Below are 12,454 nucleotides of genomic sequence, written 5' to 3'. Positions count from 1 at the left end.
AAAAATGAAATCAGGAAGCTAAAAGAAGCTAAAAGTGTAAAAACATATTTATTAGGACATTTGAATGACATTTTTACCCTGGTCATTGAAGTTCCGAGTGTATTTGGTGGAATTTACGAGCACACTTGAAGGCATCCTGTGGTGACTGGTGCCTAGCTAGCGCGGATGAGCGACTTTCGTGATTATTTTGACCACACATAATAAAAACATTATGTGTGCACGCATGAGTTCCACATGTGGTATCGGAATGCCGCTGATGTGTTAAGGTCGGAATCAAGTCGGAAAAGTCTACAGTGTCCTGCCTTAATGATCCTAAAGATTTGAAGCTAACGGGTGCCATCAGTTAGCAATAAAAAAAAAAAAAGTCTCGTGAGTAAAATAAAAAGATGCACCAGACCCGGTCTCTCACCTAAAAAGGACTTTGTCCTTCGTGTCCTCCCTAAAGGATGCCGCTCAGAACGCCATCAGACGCCATCTTGGGCCTTCCGACCACTTTTTTTGCGGCTTATCGTCAGAGGGAGCTTTTTCCCCGCTTCCTCGTCTTAAAGGCCGTTCTTCACCAGCTGGTGGACGCCGCTCTCGTCGATGATCAGCGTCGGATGAAACTCTCGATCCTTCACCAACGCTTCGATACCCTTTCAGAAGGAATTCATTTTTTAATAAATATGTCTATGTACAGTTTCAGAAAAAAACAAATATGAATATTATATACACTACCGCTCAAAAGTTTGGGATGACTTGGGAATTTTTTGGGGCCAGTCTGAGATATTACCAATTATTATTTTTTTTTTTACCTGTGAGGCGTCTTTGTCTTAAACTACACACTCTCACATATTTGTCTGCAGCGTTTTTCTGTCCTTGTTAGACCCAGTTTGCGCTATTGCTAAGGATTTTTTTTGTCTAAATTAATTACTTGGTTACAGACCTGCCAGCGATAAATTAATTTCCACGATATAGGATTCCAAGTCAATAAATGGAATATTTTTGTAGTTGGAGCACGGAAAATCTGTTTATGACTTTGTAAATACGAGGGATTTATGTTGCTGATTTTGATACCAATCATCCATGAGTGAAATTGACCGATTCCGACACCTTTGTGTTTGTTTCTTTGTTTTTTCTTGCACAGTTGTGCAGCGTTTTTCTGTCCTTGTTAGACCCAGTTTGTGCTATTGCTAAGGATTTTTCTGTCTTTCATGATTACAGTCACCCCCTGGTTTAATTAATTGGTTACAGACCTGCCAGCGATCAATTAATTTCCACGATATAGGATTCCAAGTCAATATATGGAATATTTTTGTAGTTGGAGCACGTTTGGGAGCGATCCCAAATTTTTGAGCGGTGGTGCATATGAAAAAAAATATACAATAAAAAAAATTAAGAAAATATTTTTTCTCTTTTTTTCCTCTTTTCAACATGTAATTATGATTTTTGAAATAACAATAATAATAAACAAAAAAGTACTCACACTGTCATGATCACAGTACAACACTGTCGGTATCACAATAGATGATAAATATGTCTTTAATAAAAATGAGCCCCAGTGGTCCAGAGTGTATTTTTATTCGTGTATTCATGTATGTTATTATTATTTCTATATGATGAAATATTGCATGGATATATTATTATTATTATTATTATTATATGTTGACTTTGTGCAGTTCTCCTCCAAGGTGTACGTATATTTATATTTATTATCTTACCTCACCCCCGTAGGACACCAGTGGGGAGATCTCGCATTTGATTGGCAGGTCTGTTCCGTCCTTGAGGCTGGATGTGTTGAAGGGGGAGGGGGGAGGGGGGGGTATACGCAATCAATCCTGGGTGGGCGTGCCCTTTCCGCTGACGTTATGATTTAGTAGAAGCGTTCATTGACTAAAAGAAGAAGCGGTGATTGGACGATGCACGTCCGCCTGTGGAGACATGCTGACATTCCCCACCACAGGCAGAGATCATCATCATCATCATCATCACAATCACACCGGAGGAAGTCAAGTCAGTCAGAAAGGAACATCATCATGGACCAGGAAGAACGTTCCCACTGGAGGAACCATGATCATAGTAGAACATTATGAAGGAATCACGACGGACGGAGCAGGAAGAAGATTACGATGTCGACCGAGGAAGAGAAAGGACGGCGAGATGTTTAGCGGGTAGCATGCAAGCCTTCCGCCACCATGCTGACGTGCGGATGATTTTCCTCGCTTGATTTTCATAGTCGTCCTTTTAGAAGTGCGGAGAAAAACGAAAGAGCGCGGAAGTCGCGTTTCCACCAAGCGCTACGCTTCGTTACAGTCGTGCTGTAACGTGTATACAATATCATATCATGTACTACAGTACAAGACATCTTGTACATATGTTACACAGCACAGTACATACTTTGGAGTAGTCAGTGTACAGCATGTGTGGCAGTATAAATGTAGTATCAACATGCAGGAGCGTGGCGGTGGTGGTAGTGTGCATGAGTGCTGCCAGCTCGGTGAGTAAATTGTACTGTGCTAATGCTAATGCTAATATAATGTACTGTGGTTGCTAAACCAAAGTCACACCAACTAATCTAACTTATTATTATTATCATCATTGCTGTAGTATTAGTATTATTACGACTATTATTATTATTATATGAAGTGTACTGCTCGGTGGAAAAGGCGGCTTTCCGGAAAGTATCTTCATGCTCTCACAACTGCAAAATAATTACTTTCTGTTGCCATCATCTGCGACACCGCCTGCTCCTCCACATCTGGAAACACTTGGCAGTGCACAAAAACAACAACAACAACAACAAGCATCAGACAACAACAACCATACAAAACACACAGCAGGTAAAAAGATACACAAAAAAGTAAAACCAAACAAGAGTGCGACGCCACATAAATAAGAAAAGACGTACAAGAGGCGACTGAGCGGCCGCCTGCTCACCTGGGTATGGCGGGTATACGTGTGCCGTTCTCGTCGATGAAGTGGCCCCCGGCGTTCAGCACCCAGCGGTGGTGGAGGGACATGAGGGCGTGTCTGGCGGTGGTGGGCGTGTCCTTCCCGTCTTGGCGGTCGGCGTTTTTCAGCGGAGAGAACTCATCCTCCCTCAGGACCTCGTACACCACAAAAGTCCTGTTGGGCCACAGATGGTACTGGTGGGTACTGGCGGGTACCGGTGGGTACTGGTGGGTACTGGTCCAGTATGTGGTGTGATGATGCTTACTTGGCAAAGTGGAAGATGTCAAAGACAAACTTTTCCATTTTAATTCCATTCGGTTTGTCTGGCGTGATGATTTCACCCTTGGAGTCCACATATGGTATCTTCTTCTGGGCCACATGGTGCTGAAGCTTTGGTTCATACGTCCTAATAATAATAATAATAATAATACCATTATTATTATTATTATAACACCATTTAAGATGTAGGTTCCCAAATTTGGTTTAAACTTATACCAATACCATCCTTTATGTCAGTGTTTCAGAAAGTCACTTCTTTTATTATTATACATTAGTAATTATAATTTATTATTTTTTATTATTATTACATTTTTTTAAATTTATTATTATTTTAAGAATTATTATTTTCTCATTATTTTCTTATTATTATAACACCATTTTAAAAAACGCAAAATTACTTCTAACAGCTATTAGCATTACTGCTATTATTATAAATATTATAAAAAAAAAATTCTCTTAAACTATTATTATTATTATTTAATTTTTTTTATTATTTATTTTATTATTTTATTTTTATTATAACGCCATTATTATTAACATTTAAGATGTAGGTTCCCAAACAGGAATAAACATGGACTACATTGCTGTCTGAAAGCCCAACACAAAGTTACGTAGTGCGCTTGAACGCCCCATGATGTTTGTTGTTTACCGGAAGTTTTCATTTGGGTGTAAACTTATACCAATACTATCCTTTATGTTAGTGTTTCAGTAGTCACTTCTTTTATTATTATAAATTATTCATTATAATTTATTATTTTATTTATTTTTTATTATTTTAAGAATTATTATTTGTATTATTTTATTATTTTCTCATTATTTTCTATGATTATAACACCATTATTATTAACATTTAAGATGTAGGTTCCCAAACAGGAATAAACATGGACTACATTGCTGTCTGAAAGCCCAACACAAAGTTACGTAGTGCGCTTGAACGCCCCATGATGTGAACATTCAGTGCAGAAGAAAGGAGATAAACAGGAAGATGATACATAGTAATATCGTTAAATGACAATCAATGTTTGGATTTTTTTTCTTGTTAAATTACTGCTAATTTTTATATGTATGTTTTCTCTAAGAAATGACATTTAGTTTAAACTTATACCAATACCATCCTTTATGTCAGTGTTTCAGTAAGTCACTTCTTTTATTACTATGAATTATTATTCATTATAATTTATTATTTTTTATATTATTTTTTATTTTATTTTATTTTTTATTTATTATTATTTTAAGAATTATTATTTTTATTATTTTATTATTTTCTCATTATTTTCTCATTATTTTCTCATTATTTTCTCATTATTTTCTCATTATTTTCTCATTATTTTCTCATTATTATAACACTATTATTATTAACATTTAAGATGTAGGTTCCCAAACAGGAATAAACATGGACTACATTGCTGTCAAAGTTACATAGTGCGCTTGAACGCCCCATGATGTGAACATTCAGTTCTTTTTGGGATGAGTGCATATTAAAAAGGACCTGAAGAATGTAAATACGCCAACATTTCGGAGAGAAACTTACTCTACTACGTCTTTGAGAAAGGAGAAGCTGAAGAAGTGATTGGCCACGTTCCCGGCGTTGAACATCAGCCGTCCGTCGGCGCTTCGCTTCTGGGCCGTGGTCAGCGTGATCTCGCTGTACTCCACCACCTGGTAATGGCCGTCCACCCTGCACACCACGCCCACCGCCTCCGTCGGGTTGCTTTTCTCCACCACCTGAAAAGGACCGTACGGGTACATGTAACACAGCGTGTAAAAAAAAAGAGCGAAGGTGCGGGAAAAAGAAGAGACAGGAAGTTGAAAAAGCCGACCTTAGCGCCGCAGTCGGCGTTCTTCTGCACACAGAAGCCCACAAATGCCGGGTCAGCAACTTTGACCAGGATGTTGTCCACACAGTACACGTGGATGAAGTCAATTCCCCGCCGCTGCATGTCCTCTAAGATGGCGTGCTTCCCCAAGGCTCTGTACAGACCCCCGTTGCCGTCTGAAACACACCATGTGGTGAACCCGGGGCGCTGAGACCCGAACCGGACTGGTATGGGGGAAAAGTCCTTACTCACCGGGAGCCATGGACAGTTTGCATTTGCTCTCCAGGATGATCTTGCCGTGGTAGTCCATGGCTGGAAGCATGCCCTGCTGGAAGAACACCACGTTGTTCTTGTCCAAGCCGAAATACTTATGACGGGAGAAGAAGTCCTGGGTGGACTCCATGGTCCTGCCGCTGGTCATGATGTACCTGAAGGCAACACGGAAGTGTGGATTCGTCCACCGTACAGCCCTTCCTGTTGTTTATATTTGGTTATAAAATACACTAAAGGAGAACATATTTCACACTCAGTTGCAAGTATGATGAATAAAGATTAATTTATTTGATTAAAATTTTTTTTATAATTTGACATATCTGTTTCGGTACGTTTTTTGTGTGTAAAGAGTAAAAAAAAAAATCTCATTACTATTATTAATATTATGAAATGATTCAGAAAATGAATTGGAATCAGCTGAACATGCAAACTCCACACAGAGATAGCCGATGGTGGAATTGAACCCGGGTCTCCTAGCTGTGAGACCTGCGCGCTAACCATTCATCCACCGTACAGACCTTTCTGTTGTTTATATTTGGTTATAAAATACACTAAAGGAGAACATATTTGACACACAGTTGCAAGTGTGATGAATAAAGATTAATTTCTTTGATTAAAAATTTTTTATAATTTCACATATCTGGGCCACAGTTTGGCTTCTGTTTTGGTACGTTTTTTGTGTGTAATGAGAAGATTTTTTTTGTCATTACTATTAGTAATATTATGAAATGATTTAGAAAATGAAGCATGACGTTGCAATTGCAATCAGCTGAACATGCAAATTCCACACAGAGATAGCTGATGGTGGAATTGAACCCCGGTCTCCTAGCTGTGAGACCTGTGTGCTAACCACTCAGCCCTTTCTGTTGTTTATATTTGGTTATAAAATACACTAAAGGAGAACATATTTCACACTCAGTTGCAAGTGTGATGAATAAAGATTAATTTATTTGATTAAAATTTTTTATTATAATTTGACATATCTGGGCCAAAGTTTGGCTTCTGTTTCGGTTGCAGTTTTTTGAACGAGAGGTGGGTGGTACAATTCCTGACATTTTACTGTGAAGGGAGTGCGCCCGTGGAAAAGCTAACTAATTATTTGCTAAGGGAGTTTACTCGTGTCAGCTTGACACCCCTCCCTCGGCCCCACCCACAGGCCCTCCTATTAATCATATAAGTTAGGCCACTATTTGACCTACTTTCCAACAACGCCTCCTTTGCTTATTCTTTGTATTTATTACATTGAAATAATGATTTCCTTATCTTCTGCCCCTTCCCTTATGGATCAATAAAGCGTGTATGATTATTGGGTGTGATGAGGTTGGATCAAAGCTCAGGGTTGTGGGTCCAATAAAAGCTGGCCCAAGGACTTTTATGGTCTCACCAGGGAATGGAGCACTTTTTCCCGAGCTTCTCCTCGGCCAGATGTTGCAGCTTCAAAAGGCGCTCGGCCTGGATTTGGAAGAGGGTCTTGTGGGAAGGAAGCCCCACGTCGTACATGCCTTTGGGGTAGGAGACCCCCAGTCGGGTACCCTGACCGCCCGCCAGCAGCAGGACCGCCACTTTGCCCTGGGAGATGCACTCCAGACCTGAAGAGCAGAAGCAACGTCGTACCATGAATAGCATCAACGTTCATCTCATCTCACATACGTATGGCAACTTCAATACGTACATGATTATGACATAAGTATGTCATGTGTACATGTCATACACACGTGTGATACATACATACATCATGTTTGTCAACCAACGCCTGCTTGTCAGTCTCCTAGTCTGGACCTAATTTAAAAACACAGCTTCCTGCCGCAGTCCTTGGTGTCCTCCTGGCGACGTTCACTGATGTTCTTCCAGCTATGTTCTTCCAGCTTCCAGGTACGTTTGCTGATGTTCTTCCAGCTTCCAGCTATGTTGTTCCAGCTTTCGGGTATGTTTGCTGATGTTCTTCCAGCTTCCAGCTATGTTGTTCCAGCTTCCAGGCACGTTTGCTGATGTTCTTCCAGCTTCCAGGTACATTTGCTGATGTTCTTCCAGCTTCCAGCTATGTTCTTTCAGCTTCCAGGTACATTTGCTGATGTTCTTCCAGCTTCCGGGTATGTTCTTCCAGCTTCCAGGTACGATGGCTGATGTTCTTCCAGCTTCCAGCTATGTTCTTTCAGCTTCCAGGTACATTTGCTGATGTTCTTTCAGCTTCCAGCTATGTTCTTCCAGCTTTCAGGTACGTTTGCTGATGTTCTTCCTGCTTCCAGGTATGTTTGCTGATGTTCTTCCAATTTCCAGCTATGTTCCTCCAGCTTCCAGGTACGTTTGCTGATGTTCTTCCAGCTTCCAGGTACATTTGCTGATGTTCTTCCAGCTTCCAGCTATGTTCTTCCAGCTTTCAGGCACATTTGCTGATGTTCTTCCAGCTTCCAGCTATGTTCTTCCAGCTTTCAGGTACATTTGCTGATGTTCTTCCAGCTTCCAGGTACGTTTGCTGATGTTCTTCCAGCTTCCAGGTACGTTTGATGATGTTCTTTCAGCTTCCAGCTATGTTCTTCCAACTTCCAGGTACGTTTGCTGATGTTCTTTCAGCTTCCAGCTATGTTCTTCCAACTTCCAGATATGTTTGCTGATGTTCTTCCAGCTTCCAGCTATGTTCTTCCAGCTTTCGAGTACGTTTGCTGATGTTCTTCCAGCTTCCAGCTATGTTCTTCCAGCTTCCAGGTACATTTGCTGATGTTCTTCCAGCTTCCAGGTACGTTTGCTGATGTTCTTCCAGCTTCCAGGTACGTTTGCTGATGTTCTTCCAGCTTCCAGGTACGTTTGCTGATGTTCTTTCAGCTTCCAGCTATGTTCTTCCAACTTCCAGGTACATTTGCTGATGTTCTTCCAGCTTCCGGGTATGTTCTTCCAGCTTCCAGGTACGTTGGCTGATGTTCTTTCAGCTTCCAGCTATGTTCTTCCAGCTTTCAGGTATGTTTGCTGATGTTCTTCCTGCTTCCAGGTATGTTTGCTGATGTTCTTCCAACTTCCAGCTATGTTCCTCCAGCTTCCAGGTACGTTTGCTGATGTTCTTCCAGCTTCCAGGTACATTTGCTGATGTTCTTCCAGCTTCCAGGTACATTTGCTGATGTTCTTCCAGCTTCCAGCTATGTTCTTCCAGCTTTCAGGTACATTTGCTGATGTTCTTCCAGCTTCCAGGTACGTTTGCTGATGTTCTTCCAGCTTCCAGGTACATTTGCTGATGTTCTTTCAGCTTCCAGGTACGTTTGCTGATGTTCTTCCAGCTTCCAGGTACGTTTGCTGATGTTCTTTCAGCTTCCAGCTATGTTCTTCCAACTTCCAGGTACGTTTGCTGATGTTCTTCCAGCTTCCAGCTATGTTCTTCCAGCTTTCGAGTACGTTTGCTGATGTTCTTCCAGCTTCCAGCTATGTTCTTCCAGCTTCCAGCTGTGTTGTTCCAGCTTCCAGGTACGTTTGCTGATGTTCTTCCAGCTATGTGCTTCCAGCTTCTAGCTACATTTGCTGATGTTCTTCCAAAGTCTATTACAATCTAGATATTTTAGCCACATTGAAGAGCCCATTGAACTGTGGGAGAAAGTCAGTGTGACTGGTGGGGTTCATAACAGCGCCACCATGTGGTATACGTGTGATAACGACCCAAAGATGCCATGGTGACTGGAACCTTCACAATAAAACAGCTTCACCCTTTTCTTCACAATAAAATCCAGCTTCACCCTTTTCTTCACAATAAAACAGCTTCACCCTTCATGAGTCACACGGCTAAAATGAGCCCGGGTGTTTTATAGCTTTATGAACTTTATCTTCCATAAAGCAAGATGTTACGTGACCCGGTACGCGGCCCAGCGCTCCTTCGCCTTGGAAAGAAAAACAGGAAGTGGACTTTGACTTTCCACCCAACACGGAAGCGCCCCGTCTGTCTCATGAGTCAGCAACGCCGCCGCCTGCCGCCCTCATCTTCCTCAACACAAACGCTGAGCGGAGCGGAGCATCGGACGCAAAGTACGAGAACTACAAACAAGATGGGAGCTCCAATGGCACAACCCGATTGGTACCCTGATGCAAGTTGTTCATAACAGTAACATTTTCACCTAGCATACTGTACTTCCTGTAAAAAAAAAAACTATAATCAAGTCAAACTACTCACTTGTGTAAAGTAGAATACTTGTGAGGAAGTATGTACTTATGTTAATTTTACTGATTAGAGAATGTCATTAATTGCAATTGCAACGTCATGCTTCATTTTATAAATCATTTCATAATATTAATAATAGTAATGAGAAAAAAAGTTGTTCTCTTTACACAAAAAACATACCAAAACAGAACTGTGGCCCAGATATGTCAAATTATTAAAAAATAGTAAGCAAATAAATTAATCTTTATTCATCACACTTGCAACTGTGTGAATTATGTTCTCCTTTACTGTATTTTCGAGTGGTTAGCACGCAGGCCTCACAGCTAGGAGACCCTCAATTCCACCCTCGGCCATCTCTGTGTGGAGTTTGCATGTTCTCCCTGGGATAGGCTCCAGCACCCCCACGACAGTATCACTCGGATACTGTGAACATCCAGCAGCAACACAACATTTTGGCATGACTACTATTTTGATGAAAAATATACTGAACCAGGGCTGCACAGAGGATGGGTGGTTAGCACCCAGGCTTCACAGCTAGGAGACCCGAGTTCAATTCCATCCTCGGCCATCTCTGTGTGGAGTTTGCATGTTCTCCCCGTGCATGCGTGGGTTTTCTCCGGGTACTCCGGTTTCCTCCCACATTCCAAAAACATGCTAGGTTAATTAGCCACTCCAAATTGTCCATTAGCTGGTATTTTAGCTGTATTTTCTGTGTTTTTCTTTGTATTTCTCTTTATCTAGATGTACACATATACGCATAATAAAGATGCTGTTGTGATGATGGGCGTGTTCGTGAATGCATCTCGCTGGTGTCTGGTGGCAATGAGGAATTGTGGTTCCGAGGAGGACAAGAGACATGTTTGTGAGTAGGAGATACATATAAGATTTTAAATGAATGAATGAAATCATGATGAAAAATGATGATTGAGAGCCCTAATTGATATTTGTATACCCGTGTATTCTCCATCACCTGTTTGCTCCCAGCAGTTGACATTTTCCCTGTCCCTCGTCACGCTTCCCAGCACCTCCTGCGGCACGGGCTCCATCCGGCTGTCCATCTTCTCATCTTTGCAGCTGCAGGACAACTCCATTGCCTTCTTGAAGAAGCTGTTGAGCTCCTGGAAGTCCATCCCTTGCAGGTCCAGTTTCAGTGTCGCCCGCTCCTCGGGGCTCAGCTCGTCCCAGAAGCGCAGGAGGTGAGACTGGCCGGCTTCAGCCAACCTTTGCTTGAGTGCGCTGGTGCTTGGGTCCATGGTCAGCAATGGAGATGTCTGCAACACATGTTTGAATAGCTAGTATACACAGCGGGGACACGCCCAATCAGTCTTTTCACATCTTCAAACATGAAACGTCAACAATTTGGAATGCTCAACATTCCATAAAAGGCAACATGACCTCTTTATTCTTAATGTACTCACATTCCACTGACTTTAGATCAGGGGTCTCAAACTCAATTTACTTGGGGGCCACTGGAGCTCGGGTCTGGGTGAGACTGGGCCGCATCAGGTTTTAAAAAAAAACAAAACGCATTTATTAAAAACAAAAAAATGAATAAACTTTGCTTTGGTTCGATTTTCCACAATAAAAGCTCTGATAAAACATTCCACTGTTCTCAAATATCTTACTTTTTATTTTTCTACACAAAATAAGATGAAAAATAAATAAACAAATCAAGAATAAAGAAAATCAATCAATCAGTAATAAATAAATATAATAATAATAATAAAAACTTAAGAAACCACATATAGTTGGTGGGTAGACAAATGATTTTTTTCATATTAAAATGAACAAAGCATTATTAGAGCCCTGTAGACATGACAAAACACGACTATAGTCACATTTATACTCTTTTTATTTACAACATATTGCGCAACTGCAGGGTCTTGAGACACATGCTAACTCGCTAAACTAGAGAGCTAGCCACCTAAACGGTAGCCTTCAAGTTATTTCCTTTCAACTTAAATAGCCAAAAACTTACCACTTCCACACGGATAGGGAGGATAACTATTAACAGTTATTTAACCTTTAACATGAACATTAATCAAACGTAATATTTTATTCTGGGTACATGATACCATACAGCATCCATATTAACATTAAACTTTCATATCAAGGCGGGGGGCCTCAAACTGGTGTCCTGCGGGCCACATTTGGCCCACGGGCCTGCTTTAGATATGACTAGAAACCACCATGGACGTCGTCAAATGCAAACTTCTCCAAGACTGGGTGGATTATTAAAGCACACAAGCCGTAGATGATTCATCCACATTACATCACTTCAGTTGTGTGTTATGCTTTTGCTTTGGCTTTTTGGTGACTTTTCATTGCAGGCAAATAAATAACACCTTCTTCAGCTAATATTGTAAATATTTTTAACCTGCACTATTTTATCATATATAACATAATAACCCTCCAAACGCCCCCACAAATGACGCCATTGCCATGACTTTATCCTAAATTGGACTGTCAAACGGGGTATATATTCACCCAGTAGAGAATAGCGGTGCGTTCAGAAGCGATATAATACAGCAAGTTTTTGTAAAAAATTATACAATATAGATAGTTCTTGAAAAAAATGCTACAATACAGCTAGCTTTTGAAAATGAGTAAAATGTAAACATTTCTTATGCTACATAAGTCAACTAACCTGTTTGTTTGGATGGCACAGCATGCGGCTGTTTAAGCTAACACTGCTAACTGTCGACATAGCTCAATGAATACGTGAAATATGTATGAATTAATATTGTAAATCAGTTTTTAAAAAGTCTCTCACCTTGTGTTGGAACGTCACTCCGGCGTTTGATTCATTAACGTCGGCGCCACAGTGGAGAAGTTTCTTCTCGCTCACAAACCGGACTACACCTCCAGTGACGTCACGTTTGACGTGGCAGGCGCTGATCTAATGCTGCATTCAGTCATCCTCGTAAATTTTAAAACTACCGGTAAAAGATGTACAGTCGGGTTGTTTTCCGGTGCTTTTCAAAGCGTGTGACTCTCATAGTAGTGACATGACGAATAA

The 12,454-nt window shown here is 40.9% G+C and overlaps 1 protein-coding gene across 2 annotated transcripts; it reads right to left on the bottom strand.

The window, feature by feature from the left end:
* Nucleotides 1-29: 29 nt before the first annotated feature.
* uap1 (UDP-N-acetylglucosamine pyrophosphorylase 1) lies at nt 30-12,346 on the bottom strand. 2 transcript variants are annotated; one of them, XM_058073882.2, is made up of 11 exons: nt 12,209-12,346; nt 10,406-10,706; nt 6,685-6,889; nt 5,280-5,455; nt 5,031-5,203; nt 4,742-4,935; nt 3,197-3,337; nt 2,917-3,105; nt 2,696-2,746; nt 1,701-1,767; nt 30-635 (listed from the first exon to the last, which is right to left on the bottom strand). In XM_058073882.2, exons 2-11 carry the CDS (start codon nt 10,686-10,688, stop codon nt 543-545), a joined length of 1,572 nt encoding a protein of 523 aa, XP_057929865.2. In that variant the 5' UTR covers nt 10,689-10,706; nt 12,209-12,346; the 3' UTR covers nt 30-542. The 2 variants fall into 2 exon arrangements, with proteins under 2 accessions (XP_057929865.2, XP_057929867.2); XM_058073884.2 differs by lacking the exon at nt 2,696-2,746.
* Between the last annotated feature and the right edge of the window lie 108 nt (nt 12,347-12,454).

This window comes from Doryrhamphus excisus, linkage group LG4 (assembly GCF_037039965.1).
Source record: "Doryrhamphus excisus strain RoL-2023G ecotype Guam linkage group LG4, RoL_Dexc_Guam_v1.1, whole genome shotgun sequence".
NCBI classification, from domain to species: Eukaryota; Metazoa; Chordata; class Actinopteri; order Syngnathiformes; family Syngnathidae; genus Doryrhamphus; species Doryrhamphus excisus.
This window is presented reverse-complemented; position numbering and strand designations above follow the sequence as displayed.

What these genes read in the sequence shown, in the direction of transcription:
- uap1 (XM_058073882.2), bottom strand. Translation starts at nt 10,688, where the DNA reads ATGGACCCAAGCACCAGCGCACTCAAGCAAAGGTTGGCTGAAGCCGGC. An exon ending in CAACTGCTGGGAGCAAACAG is followed by an intron (nt 6,890 to 10,405) that starts GTGATGGAGAAT and finishes TCTGCTCTTCAG; the next exon opens with GTCTGGAGTGCATCTCCCAG. An exon ending in GACATCTTCCACTTTGCCAA is followed by an intron (nt 3,106 to 3,196) that starts GTAAGCATCATC and finishes GTGGCCCAACAG; the next exon opens with GACTTTTGTGGTGTACGAGG.